Below are 13,235 nucleotides of genomic sequence, written 5' to 3' on the forward strand. Positions count from 1 at the left end.
TTACCTGGGAGTAAATCCCATTGAATTCAGTGGGATTTACTTCTGAGTAGACATATTTTAGGATTGCGCCTTTAATGGTTTGCTCAGCAAATACTTTGTTATAGGAATTCAAAGGAGCAGTTTTTTTATATAACAATTTGTTCAGGTTTAACTTCAGTATATTAGCTTCCAGTATTACACTGCACTGCAACGTACGTTTTGAACATTTATCATAGGTAAAACTTGAACTGTGGCTCGGAGCTCAGACCCAAAATCTTTATCAGGGGTTGTGTCTACTTCCTTACTGTAGTCTACTTCCCACCCCCTCCTTTTCTCTCTCTTAAAAGTTTATAGGCTGGTTATGATTAAAAATGGATCTGAGCGTTTGCAACGTGTATTTTTCTTGCGTCAAGTAGCCACGCCAATTCCCACCTCCACCAAGAAAAAAAGAGGAGGCAGCGTGTTCTGTCACAAGGTGTCTTTTAATGCAAATTAGTTCTGTATCTTTCAGATAGGTTGGGTGCCCTTAAGGCTACAATAAACACTTTCCTGTAAGCCCCACTGAACATAGTAGGGCTTATTTCTGAGTAGTTATACACAGAATTAGACTCACTAGGAGTAAACCAAATACAGTAGGAGCAAACCAAAAACAGAGTAGCAAGTAGTAAGAATACTACTACTAAGCTTTTAAGTAGTATACAGTAGTATTTTAGACTGTTCTGTTCATAAATGTACCAAGCAAACACATACATAAATATATAAACCACATGTCTGAAACCCCACAGAAAAAAGTCCTGAACAAATTGACCTCAAATATTTCTCTGCAAGGTCAAAGTGGGAAACCTCCCCATTGGCTTTTTTCTCACAAATCCTGTCTTAAGGGCACATTTAAGATATGAATAGGGTGTGAGCCTGTGACCTGGCTCAGGAACTAAGTATCATTACAAAAGACTGGCCAGGCTCCCCAGGGTATCCAATCAAGTAAGCATTAATAGGTAACCTGCCAGACAGGAGATAAACAACTCACTCAGATTTCTGCTGTAGCCTGCCCTTTCTGTGATGTATTTATGATGTTTCTGGGGGTGGTCTTGAACTCCAGGGCGGGCAATTTAAAATGTCTATATAAGGGCGGACACAGCTGGGTTCTGGGTCCTCCTCCTTTCCTGTGTGTGAGGGGAGCACCCTGTTGCAACAGATCAATAAAGATCAGGCTTTTACTAACTGCTTTGCTTCTCAATATTCTCTGGTTGGCCTCTGTTATTTTTCTGCGGCCAATGGAGAAACTGCAAAGGACTCTACAAGGGCTCTTGTGTACCCCATAAGGGAATAAGGGCAGATTTCCGTTTATTACCGTTCAAAGTAATTCACTTCCATTATCTTGCAATGTTTTGTAATAATATTTATTATTATTTTAATTTTTAATGTATTGATTGCCCTTCACCCTAAAGTCCCAGGGCAGATTGCCATTTAAAATACACTTTAAAACAACCTTATAATTAAAAAATACACTCACAGCTAGCCCTCACTACACTTAGTCAACACTAGTCAACATTGCAGGTGGAGTGAGGGAACTGCAATTTGTGGTCCTTGCAGGATTTGGACCTTGGATTTCCTGGCTCATTCTTAACATTAGTTCTGTCTGCTGTGCAGTGGCGTAGCGTGGGGGGTGCAGGGGGGGGGCGGCCGCACCGGGCGCAACATCTGGGGGTTAGGGTTAGGGTTAGAGTTAGGGGGCGCAAATCCACGGGTTAGGGGGCGCAAATTACTTGCCTTGCCCCGGGTGCTGACAACCCACGCTACGCCACTGCTGCTGTGAAAGATGACATTTCTCTTCTCCTTAATAGGGGGGACGGGAAGTGGAAATTCTAATCTACTATAGGGAAGGGGTGAGGGGAGAGAATGTGTACAACCACCTCAATTAATATAAAGTATAAAATGTGTTCATGTGTGGTTGAAAAACACCGAAGACGTCAGAGAAATCCAGTTCTTGTGAAAGGAAGTGGGTCATGGGGTAAGGAGGTCAACTATAGGAAATTGACAGCCCTCCTTCACACGCCCCCAGGTTATAAAAATGCACACGCAACGACGCGTGTTAGCTAGCAGAGAAAAGCTCTGCAACTTGCTCCTTGCCCAGCCTCAGTTCACAAAACTTTCTGTCCTTTGCAATTAGTGCACAACTGCAACTTCTCCCCTCTGCTTCTCTCCCTCCCTCTCTCTGCCGGTCTTGCGCGTGGCGTCCGTTTTCAGCTCCTCTCCTAGGAAGCAACGCGGAGGAAGAGGGAGCGGAGGAGAGAAGCTGCAGCAGTTGGGAAAAGGCGGGTAGTTCAAAACTGAGCGAGGGAAAACCACGGCAGGCGCACGCGGGCAGTGCAGCGGGAGGCGTTTCTCTTTCTCGCTTAGGGCAACGCTCTGGGGCTGAGGCGAGCTGGAGCGGGGGAAGCCCAGAGCTGCTGCTGCTGCTGCTGCTTTTTCCCCAACAGGCAGAGAGCCGTGCTCTTTCTGCATAGATCTTGCGCGCAGCCCCTGCCAGTTCTTAGGATGGGTGCGAATTCGTTCCCTTTTAAAAGCCCTCTTTAATCACTCTTTCCAGCCGCCGCCCCGCACCCATCTCTTGCTCCACATGTGGGAGCAGCGCCCTTTTCACCGTCTCCATTGACTTGTGCGAGGATTTGGGGTGTGTGGAACTGCTGCTGGTGGTGTTTTGCACTCAAGGTGACTGAACCCCTCAAAGTCCCGTTTCTGTCCCTGTTATTTACTAAAAGAAAACAGAGTACAGTTAATTAACTCTAATGCTAATCCATTTATTTGAACATACTTTGACTCTAACCATATCTATCAGTTTCATGATTAAGATTGTATGTTTGGTAGAGTGCTTGGCTTGTTCTGTTTCTTTTTTTTCAACCTTGGATGCCTTCCCTCCATTTCACCGTTCCCTCCTCCCCAGGTTAAAAAGGTATTCTGATTTTAACAATAAGGAAACCTTCATGAGAAGCGGGCTCCTGCCATTCAAATTCACAAGGTAAGTAGGGCTGTTGTGTGTTTTGAGGGAGATCTCACACAGCCACTGTTCTCCCCTAAATCAGTCCTGAATGATGGAGTTAATGAAATCCTAGCTGGAAGAGAAAGTGTTCTGTAGAGGCTGTACACAATTATCTGGGAATAACAATGGGAGTTACTTCTGAGTAGACACCTGTAGGATTGTACTGTTACTGTGGTATAGGTGATGAAATGATGAGGGTGAAGAAAACACACATTTGCACTAGAAAATCCTGCTTTTCTAATGCTCTTGCTTAAAACACATTGACAAAGTGTTTTATATTCAGTATTTTTAAAAGTCACTATAGAGAAAGCTATAAAGTTAAGACTTTACATTTGTAGTTTTGTTTTTAGGCACAATTATTCTTTTTTGCATTAATTTGTAGGCCAGTTAATTAGAGCATACTGTGGATGGTGCCTTAAGAAATTATGATCCCAACCTAGTTGTTTCCAGAAACACACATGTGTCTTCTACTGGCTCTGCATTTATACTAATAACTGTTTCTTTTCTTACTTACTTAAAGCAGAGGATCATAGTTCTAAATTCTAAACATCTTCCAAGCAAGTGAGGAAGATGACACTGGTATCTTGTGTACAGGTGATAATTTCCTGTTTTCTCCAGATACCTGGTAATTACAACTTGCCACCAACGGAGGTTCCATTTTGCAATTTTCCTAAGCAATAAACAGTGTGTATATATCTAAGCCTTTAAAAAATAGTCAGTTTCCACTTTCCAGGTCTCGTTTGAAAAGCTCCTCTGTACTTTTAAGTCTACCACTGAATGAGACTAATCATGCATGATTTGCAGCTGATCAGGAGTGCTTACTACCACAGAGGGACAAGACACAAGCAAAAAGACAGGGAAATGGGGAGAGAGAAATTAACCTACCGTATTTTTTGCTCTATAAGACTCACTTTCTCACTTTTTCCCTCCTAAAAAGTAAGGGGAAATGTGTGTGCGTCTTATGGAGCGAATGCAGGCTGCGCAGCTATCCCAGAAGCCAGAACAGCAAGAGGGATTGCTGCTTTCACTGCGCAGCGATCCCTCTTGCTCTTCTGGCTTCTGAGATTCAGATTTTTTTTTTCTTGTTTTCCTCCTCCAAAAACTAGGTGCGTCTTGTGGTCTGGTGCGTCTTATAGAGCGAAAAATACGGTAGTCCTTTGATTCAGTGTTAGATTAAAAGTCCAGGGGGAACCTCCGGGTTGTGATTTGACAACCCTAAAGCCATCTGTGCAAGTGGCTATAGCAACAACTGTGACAGTTGATTCTCTAGGTAAACGTTTGTATTGTTTGAAGTACTTCCATCTCCCTAGTAGCAAGTTCAGAACAATCCGTTTTGTTAGATGACCCTTGGTTCTCCTGTGTTGAGAGCGTGAATAACACTTCTTCTAGTTACTTTCTTTATATTGTTCATGGTTTTTATAATCCTGTGTCATGTTCCTTCAGCTGTCTTTAAGCTAAAAACTCAGCTACTTAATCCTCTTTTTTTTTTACAAGACACTAAAAATGTCAGTTTGTTCTCTGCGTTGTTGTGTTAGTCTTGTGCCTTAAAGAGTGAAACATTTATAATTCACAATACCTTTGTAGAGTCCACTTCATCAAACACATGAAATGTTATCCCAAGCACACAGTACAAACTTAACTGGAGGGTGGAGGTAGTAACTGCATTACAAATGCATTTTAAGACTGTATAGGTCTACCTTGGATTATAATTGGAAGACAGTGCAGGACTTGGGAGACCTCATTTATACTGTCAGCTGATAAACTATCATGGGATAGGTTGCTGTGTTCTGCACAATCATAAGAAACTTTGGCCCACCATATACTAAAGTCTAAGAAAGCTATGCTATGTTTTGTAATAGCAAATGTTTTTGTCCCTCAGCATCCTAGGTGATGCCTATACAGTTGTGGAGTATTTATTTAACTTCAGCCTCCTTGTGACTCCATCAGGGTAAGTACAAAATCTTAGTTTGTTGAAGAGTCATTGCAAATACAGTGGTACCTCAGGTTACTTACACTTCAGGTTACATACGCTTCAGGTTACATACTCTTCAGGTTACAGACTCTGCTAACCCAGAAATACTACCTCAGGTTAAGAACTTTGCTTCAGGATGAGAACAGAAATCGTGCTCCGGTGGCGCGGCAGCAGCAGGAAGCCCCATTAGCTAAAGTGGTGCTTTAGGTTAAGAACAGTTTCAGGTTAAGAACAGACCTCCAGAACGAATTAAGTACTTAAACCGAGGTACCGCTGTACTGGCCAGGACCCAAAGAACTGAGCAGCTAGTTCTATTATACCACGAGAACGGGATTTGTTTGTTTTTTGAACAGCTCCTGAAAGGTGCATGGCAAACCACTTGTAAGACTGAGTGGATTTGCAAAAATAATTTGTGATCTTTCATGAGAGTCAGCGGTTTAAATAAAACGAACAATTCCATTAGACTAGCAAGCCTTAGGGAGAGTGCGGAGTGTTTCAGGCGAGGCAAGGTGAGGTGCCCACTTTGAGCGGCAGAATACCAATAGGCAGCACCCACCTCTCCTCCACTGCCTGTCTCTCTGCCTCCACTGGCAGTGGTGCCGGTATCCAATGAGATCTCTCCGAAATCTCACGAGATCTCATGGAAGCCAGCCCTGCTGCTGGTGCTTTGTCGGTGCCGCTGCACAACACAGGTAAGTGTGGTTTGGCGAGGCAGCAGCAAGCAGCAAAACAGAATGCACCGCCCCCGGAGTGGATTGATTTTAAATCACTAAGAACAGAGACCAATTTAAGCTAATGTTTAAAATCATTTTTACTAACTGACTGCTATAAAAATCAAGACACATTTGCTTGTGGTTAAGGAGAGCCTTTATACCACATAGGAGCATAATCCGAAATCTCTGTAATGCCCTTCATACTATTTGCAGTACAACAATTTACTGCTTATTGATAAGACAGATTTTTGTTTTGCTCTGTCTATATATGCAAGGTTACTAAGCTATATCACTCAAATGAAGGCTGTGACTGCGTTCCTAACTGTACTTACCAGAGGGGGAAGCCCCATTAAATTAAAAAGAACTTCTGATTAGATATGGTTAAGATTGCATGGCGGGGGCTTCTGGTTACTTCAATACGAGCTTTTTGAAAAACTATAACCCTTATTTATGAATATGTAATGTCATGATATTTTTAAAGGAGGCAACTGAATGGTAAATGATAACTTGAGTGACCTCTTACTACGAACATAGTGGAGCATTTTTCCTATAACTTTATAATAGGTACATAGGCAATCCTCATTCTATCAGCATTAAGCTGTGGTGACTGGCTTCCTTCTCTGATGAAATAGCTTCCTGTAAGTGTTTTGTTTGGTATCCAGAGATTCCAGGTATGATGTTATTAATTGTAAAATGCTGTTTCCACTTTACAGATCATAACCAGTTCCAAGCACAAGATGTCAGAAAGCCACTCAATTCTATCCAGTATTCTTAAAAGAGGCAGACTGACCTCTCCCGGCAACAGTGCAAGATACTTCAGCTTTAAAGATTCTTGCTCCCCTTCCATATTTCATGACAGTGGATACAATGGATCATTAAAAGACCCAAGCTTTGATTATAATGATGCAGAACATAAAGGCGAACAGAATGAAACAGGCCTGCCTGAATATTCAAAACATGCACATTCTAGTTTAAGCACTTCATTGTCTCCCATTGACCATGAAAATGTTACCTTTTTATCTGAAAGAAAGGAACCAATTACACATACAGACTTATATGAAACACCAAAAGTTGTTAAAAAAGACTTGTCACTCCGCAGAAGATTGCTTGTGTCTAAATCAGCTTCTGTTGGTTCTTTGGGGTGTTCTGAAAAACAAGTATCTTCAGGGAGCCGTCAGAAAAAAACATGTTTAGCTCACTTTCTTAGTCTTGATGAAATAATTTCAAAATGTGCCTTGGATTCTCCAAGAGAGAAGAGCTACAAGCCTTTGGCTACTAGTACTTTAAAAAGTGAGGACCCTATTTCTGGTTGTCAGAAACTCAGGCTTGTTTTCTCTCAGCAGAGGACATCTACAATAGATGATTCAAAATCTAAAGGCGGCTGCTTGTCCGAGCCAGGTTGTTTATCTCCAATCCAGCCTAAATCATCTACAAATACACCTAATATTTTTATTGACAATGTTCTTAATAGTTTTAATGATCAAAGCACTTGTCCAGAATTGATTGAAACTCCTAACTGTACATTGTCTGAGACAAATGATGATAGATTTATCACACCCATCAATAGTCTTGTAGAAGGATTTAGTCTTAATATATCTGAAATAAATACCCCTCCAGTTAAAGAAATAAGTGACTTGAGCCTATCAACCCCTGGTAGCAGCAGCTATAATTCACTTAGTTTAGATAAATCGGAGGAGTCCTTGTCAGAACATGAGGGATCTTTCCAAGAACTACTTCAAAAACGTACAGAATCATCTAGCACTCTAAACTCTAAAAGAAAGGTAAGAAAGCTACAACGTTCAAGAAGATTATCCACACTTTCAGAATGTGGTTCCCAATCAGAAAAAGAGGAGGACTGTGATACCACTGTTGCTTATTCAAAATGCATACTAAAGATAGCTGGCTCTATCACCGAAAGCAATGAATTGGTTTTTCATGAGGATGACAAATGCATGGCTCCAGATTTTGGCAGTCTGTCAAGAACCCCTGCTTTGCAGATAGTGCGTGCGCTATTTATGCAAAACAGAAGTAAAAGAACAAAACAAGATGACCTGCTGAAGAAAATTGATGGAGCTGACATATCTGCGCTGAAGTGTATTGTGGCTCAACTCATTGGCAGGAAAATGGGCATTGAGAAACTAGATATATTAACAGAATTAAGAATCAGAGACTTAAGACATGTTCTTACTTTGATTTTAGATATCCTGACTGTGGAAAGCCTATGCAGGTAAAAGAAACAACTTTGGGACTTTCACTGGGTGCCCCCTAATGACATTGTACAAGTGTAACATAATTGAAATTCTGTGTACTAGTAGTGAAGTCAGTTATCTGAGTGCTTATGCTTATGTAGCCAAAATGGCACCATCTATACACATGGGAGGCGCCATGAGGCTTGTGGGAGCATCATAATTTGCAGAAGAACAAAAATTATTTGGAGAAAAATCTAAGCAAAACCCAGAGCAGGCCACAGAAGACTGAACATCCTTAGTGGGCACAGGTGTTAGCTGCCTGGGGTGTGGGATGAAAAACAGGGAAGAAGGAAAAATGGAAGGGAGTGGCTATAAACCTGAAGCACTCCATGTTTTGTTGCAGTTACAACTTCACTCCAGTTTTCCCATTTGGATACCCTGTTTTTGTATTATGATAAGCTTTTACAAAATGACAAATCTTTTGGATTCCTCCATTAATTAAGGTTTGGGAATTTGGCATATAACTATTAAGCATAGCAAGATTGAAGCATAAATAATATTTTAAAATGCTATGTATTAACGGTAAACATTAGCAAATAAAATAATATTGTTGTCTGTCCCTCTGTGACAAGACGGTATGATGATTAAAAGTGACCAATATATATGTAAATACCCCTATACTTTGATGTATATCAGCTTCAGAGCACTTGTCCCTTTGATCCTGTGCTGCAGCTATCATTGAAGCTGATTTATTCATTCTTGGTGAAGACATTAAAGCAGATCAGGTTCCTTGAGGACAAAGCAGCCCCATTCTAAATTCTAGCAAAATGTTTGAATTGTGGCTGATAGCGATTCTTTATTTTAGTATGTGGAAAGTAAGCAAGAACTGGCGAGAAATTGTTATACAAGATAGACATGCGAATCGGAGGAGAAAGTTGTACATAAAACAGCTGGCAGTTGAAGCTAAGGTAATATACCACTGCACGGGCATTATTGAGGGTGTTTGGTGAGACAGTATGGGTTGAAGAGGAGGAAAATCAGAAATAAAACTCCGTATCTAATAGACATTTCATCAGATGAAATTTGTTGTACTGCTTACCTGTGCTACTTGTTAAAAGATTTAGGGTGATAACCAACAAATTCATACTGAGAATAGAAATGAGTCTATAAACTAGATTCATAGTTTATTGATTTCAGTGGGCCTATTTAGTATGACTTAGTTGGATATAACACACTGTCTTTAGTGTCTAGCCACACATTTAGCACATTTATTTTTAAACAGCTCTTTCAAGACCTCTTAGAGGTTTGTTGGGGGGTTGTTTTTATTTTTTTAAATGCTTCTGGCAGATCAGTTTTGGATTAAACCTGGTCCTTTTCATAGTCGTCTCCCTTTGACCCATACTCAAATCATCTTTATTTCCTTTCTGTGCCAAACTATTTTTTCAAGCTGTATTGTAACAAAGGTGGCACACCAACCGCCAATCTCTGCCAAGCAGTGCACAAAATTCGGGGGGGGGGTGTTCCACCCCCTCACCCAGAGTTGTGCTTCCATTGAGAATCAAGACGTGGTGTAGACTAGTGAATTTATTCACATATATACAACCCGAGTGTAGCTGGAGGGAGCTATAGATCTTACAGCATTGTCCTCTCAAGAGTGTCTCTCCCTGCTTCTCTCATGGCTTCAGGCAGCTTGAGTCTAGAGCAGCTGGCCGTGCTCCCCCGTCTCTGTGTTGCCACTTCTCCAGCCAGCACCCAAGATGGTTCTGACCGCATGGCATCCCCCCTTCTTCCCAGTATGGGCTTCTGCTACAAGCCATGGTTGGCATTAAGTAGTAAACAGCACATTCAGTTTGTTCTTTAAGGAAGTAATTTGTGGTGTTTGGTTATTTTACCAGAGACACCTGCCAGATACTGAAGATGCTGCCACTAGACTTCTGATGACCAGATTTGCACTACGATCAGTCCAGGCTCAAGCAAAACCTGCTGTATTACAAATGCAGCCCTCTTGTGACGAGTCTTTGACACCTCGTGGATGCAGCCCTGTTCTTCAGTCAGTTAGCAAAGAAGTAGTGTGTGTAAAGGTAGGAAACTGCAGTACGTGTGAGAAAGATTCCTTTAGTAATGAATGTTGCCAGATACAAGTTAAACAAAGGCTGCCACAAGAAGTATGAGGGGAAAGTGACGGGGCTATCTAAATAGACAGTTCTGCTAGTGCAAGGACTTTTAGCTGGACCTTCCTCACTCTGTCCTTTCATATGTGACCCCCTAAGTTGGCCCCAGAGGGCTGGGGAAAACCCCATAACAGATTCAGGAGTTGCACAGGGAGAGAGGAGATGATGGGGAAGTTCCATTTTGCAGCTAAAAGTCCTTGCAGTAGGGCATAGGTAGGCAATCTAAGGCCCGGGGGCCAGATCCGGCCCAATCGCCTTCTCAATCCGACCTGTGCACAGTCCAGGAATCGGCGTGTTTTTACATGAGTAGAATGTGTCCTTTTATTTAAAATGCATCTCTGGGTTATTTGTGGGGCATAGGAATTGGTTCATATTTTTTCCCAAAATATAGTCTGGCCCCCCACAAGGGCTGAGGGACAGTGGAGTGGCCCCCTGCTGAAAAAGTTTGCTGACCCCTGCGGTAGAGGAACTGTTTAGTTGGATACTGCCCGTAGGCCCATATTAGTAACATTTACCATTTGTCTCTTTTGCTGTATCTTGTCATCTGGGATAAAATTTTATTGACTCTTCTATCTTGATATATTTCTATAGTGAAAATTAATTTACTCATTCCATTGCAATTCTCTAGAAATTAAAGAAACAGGATGGGGTAGTTAGCAGCCTTATAAAAATGAATGCATGACCAAATCTTAAATATCTCTTCCCCTGATGTAGGTTGCCCGATCCCTCTTCAGTGACGAAGCTTTAAAACCTTGTCCAAGATGTCGGTGTCCTGCAAAATACCAAGCCTTTCAAAAAAGAGGACTCTGTAGCCGGGAAGACTGTGCGTTTGACTTCTGCACTTTATGTCTTTATGCCTTCCACGGATCAAGAGACTGTAGCAGTCCATCTGCTAAACGACAAAACAGAAAAGATGCTCTGCCAGGAAGTGCAAAAAGCAAGAGAAACTTAAAACGTCTCTAAATATCTTCAAATGAATGGAACGTATTTCCCCTCCCCCTCAATTCTATTTTGTATAGGTAGCACTTTTAAATAATTATGCATTTTGAAAGTATTACATATTGTAATTTTGACCATTAATCAAGTTGATAATTTAATTCTCTGTGTAAATATCCTAAACTTGACTTTTGATACATTTCAGAAAAAAGTGAAAACATTTTAAACTCTTTGTCTTGGTGTTTGTCACTTTGCCAGACACATTCAATGAGATTTCAATAAAGTACTTTCAATGTAGTTTTTACTACATCTTACACCCGTGTTCTAAGATTTTAAATACAGTTCTTGTCACAATGGTAAATTAAAAATAATTAAATATTCATTACATTTTAAGGAGTATTTTATGATAAATGTGAGAAGATATTGCCATAATAGTACATTAAAACATACTGCATACATCAAGCCAAAATTATTTTATTTAATATCAAGCATCACTATTATTATTTTTGAAGTCTTATGCAGAGATCAAAAGATAAGACTCCCTGCTTGCCCAAGTTAACAATCTAATAGACACACTGCAAAATGAAAAAGGTAAGGAAGAGAAAACCAAGTAAATTTAGGTAACAGTTATTGCAAGTTAATAAAATTTGTTACTCCTTAAATTGATAATCTCAGCAGTATCATCTGAGCTGGACAGAGGTGCAACACTCCCTGCTTCTAAGTATGCAGAAACATGCAGGCAGCCCATAGCCTTCTGCTTGATGGCTATTGCTAGAGCATCATTTTACCCCATTCCACAGTTCCAAGGCAACTGGCAGTTGCAGCTGAATAATAAAATCACAAGAGATCAAACATAAGGCAACTGGAAGATATACAAATACATCAAAATAATCAGTTTGGAATAAACAAATATAATTTCTTCATTCACAAAACAAAATAAAAAAATTCCTTCCAGTAGCACCTTAAAGACCAACTGAGTTAGTTCTAGGTATGAGCTTTCGTGTGCATGCACACTTCTTCAGATACACTGAAACAGAAGTCACCGGACCTTTCTATGACTTCTGTTTCAGTGTATCTGAAGAAGTGTGCATGCACACGAAAGCTCATACCTAGAACTAACTCAGTTGGTCTTTAAGGTGCTACTGGAAGGAATTTTTTTATTTTGTTTTGACCATGGCAGACCAACACGGCTACCTATCTGTAACTTCTTCATTCACAACTGCTTTCATCCCAAGCTGTGTTTATAATACATCCCCCTCCTAACAAGGAACAGAAATTGATTGATTGTATGCATTTCCTCCTAATCAACTGTGCTGCAAATGCAAGTGAAGCTATAACAAGTGATAATAGAATCATAGAATTGTAGAGTTAGAAGGTATCTCAAGAATCATCTAGTCCAATCCCCTGCAATGCAGGAAAACACCATCCAACCTGTGCTTAAAAACCTTTAAGGAAGGCAAGTCCACCACCTATGGAGGGAGTCCATTCCACTGTTGAACAACTCTGTCAGAAAGCTCTTCCTAATATGTTTAGTTGGAGTATCCTTTCTTGTAGTGTGAATCCATTGGTTCAGGTCCTACCATTTGAAGCAGGCAAAAACAAGCTTGTTCCATCTTCCATGTGACAGCCCTTGAAATATTTGAAGATGGCTATCATATCTCCTTTCAGTTTCCTCTTGCCCAGCTCCTTCAACCATTTTTCATAAGGTTTCCAGTCCCTTGATCTTCTTGATTGCCTTCCTCTGCACGTGTTCCAGCTCGTCAGCATCTTCCTTAAATTGTGATGCCCAGAATTGGACACAGTCTTCTTTCTTTGGCAATCACTTGTAGCTGAGTAAGATTGTCTTCCATGAACACAGTCTTGTCTTTAAGTGATTGTGGAGGCCAATTCTGGATCCACACGTCCTTCCACAGTGGGGACACAGGTATCAGAGCAGAAGTTGATTACTGGTGAGGATTTGTCAAATGTGTCTTTCTCTTAGCTATTTTTCCCTTTCGTCCTGAGTTTGTGTTTCTTCAAAGCCCTTGACGTGTGTGTTTTCTCTTCCTTCTGCAGTCACATAGTCGGTGGCAATTTGTCCACAAACCAGTTGTTGCATGTGGAAATGCCTTGGTGTGTGTGTGTTGGTGTGTGTAAGAGAGAGAGAGCGCAAGAGTGTTTACCTAAAGAAATTATGGATCAGCAGCATAGATGGCAATTTGTAATGGGCATAAATAAGGGCACAGTGTTTCTAAA

The 13,235-nt window shown here is 40.9% G+C and overlaps 2 protein-coding genes across 7 annotated transcripts in view; one reads left to right on the forward strand and one right to left on the reverse strand.

Moving 5' to 3' along the window:
• POLR2K (RNA polymerase II, I and III subunit K) overlaps positions 1 to 13,235 on the reverse strand; it is a 245,521-nt gene that overhangs the window by 3,820 nt on the left and 228,466 nt on the right. The gene's annotated exons all lie outside the window — the stretch shown is intronic.
• Positions 1,793 to 11,327, forward strand: FBXO43 (F-box protein 43). 6 transcript variants are annotated; one of them, XM_081874277.1, is made up of 7 exons: positions 1,793 to 2,998; positions 3,540 to 3,905; positions 4,186 to 4,967; positions 6,418 to 7,931; positions 8,759 to 8,861; positions 9,789 to 9,974; positions 10,779 to 11,327. In XM_081874277.1, exons 4-7 carry the CDS (start codon positions 6,442 to 6,444, stop codon positions 11,025 to 11,027), a joined length of 2,028 nt encoding a protein of 675 aa, XP_081730403.1. In that variant the 5' UTR covers positions 1,793 to 2,998; positions 3,540 to 3,905; positions 4,186 to 4,967; positions 6,418 to 6,441; the 3' UTR covers positions 11,028 to 11,327. The 6 variants fall into 6 exon arrangements, with proteins under 6 accessions (XP_081730403.1, XP_081730402.1, XP_081730404.1 ...); XM_081874276.1 differs by having other exon boundaries at positions 1,793 to 2,691; positions 2,924 to 3,905; XM_081874278.1 differs by having other exon boundaries at positions 1,793 to 2,691.

Source organism: Podarcis erhardii, assembly GCF_964252035.2.
Source record: "Podarcis erhardii genome assembly, chromosome: 8".
Taxonomy (NCBI): Eukaryota; Metazoa; Chordata; class Lepidosauria; order Squamata; family Lacertidae; genus Podarcis; species Podarcis erhardii.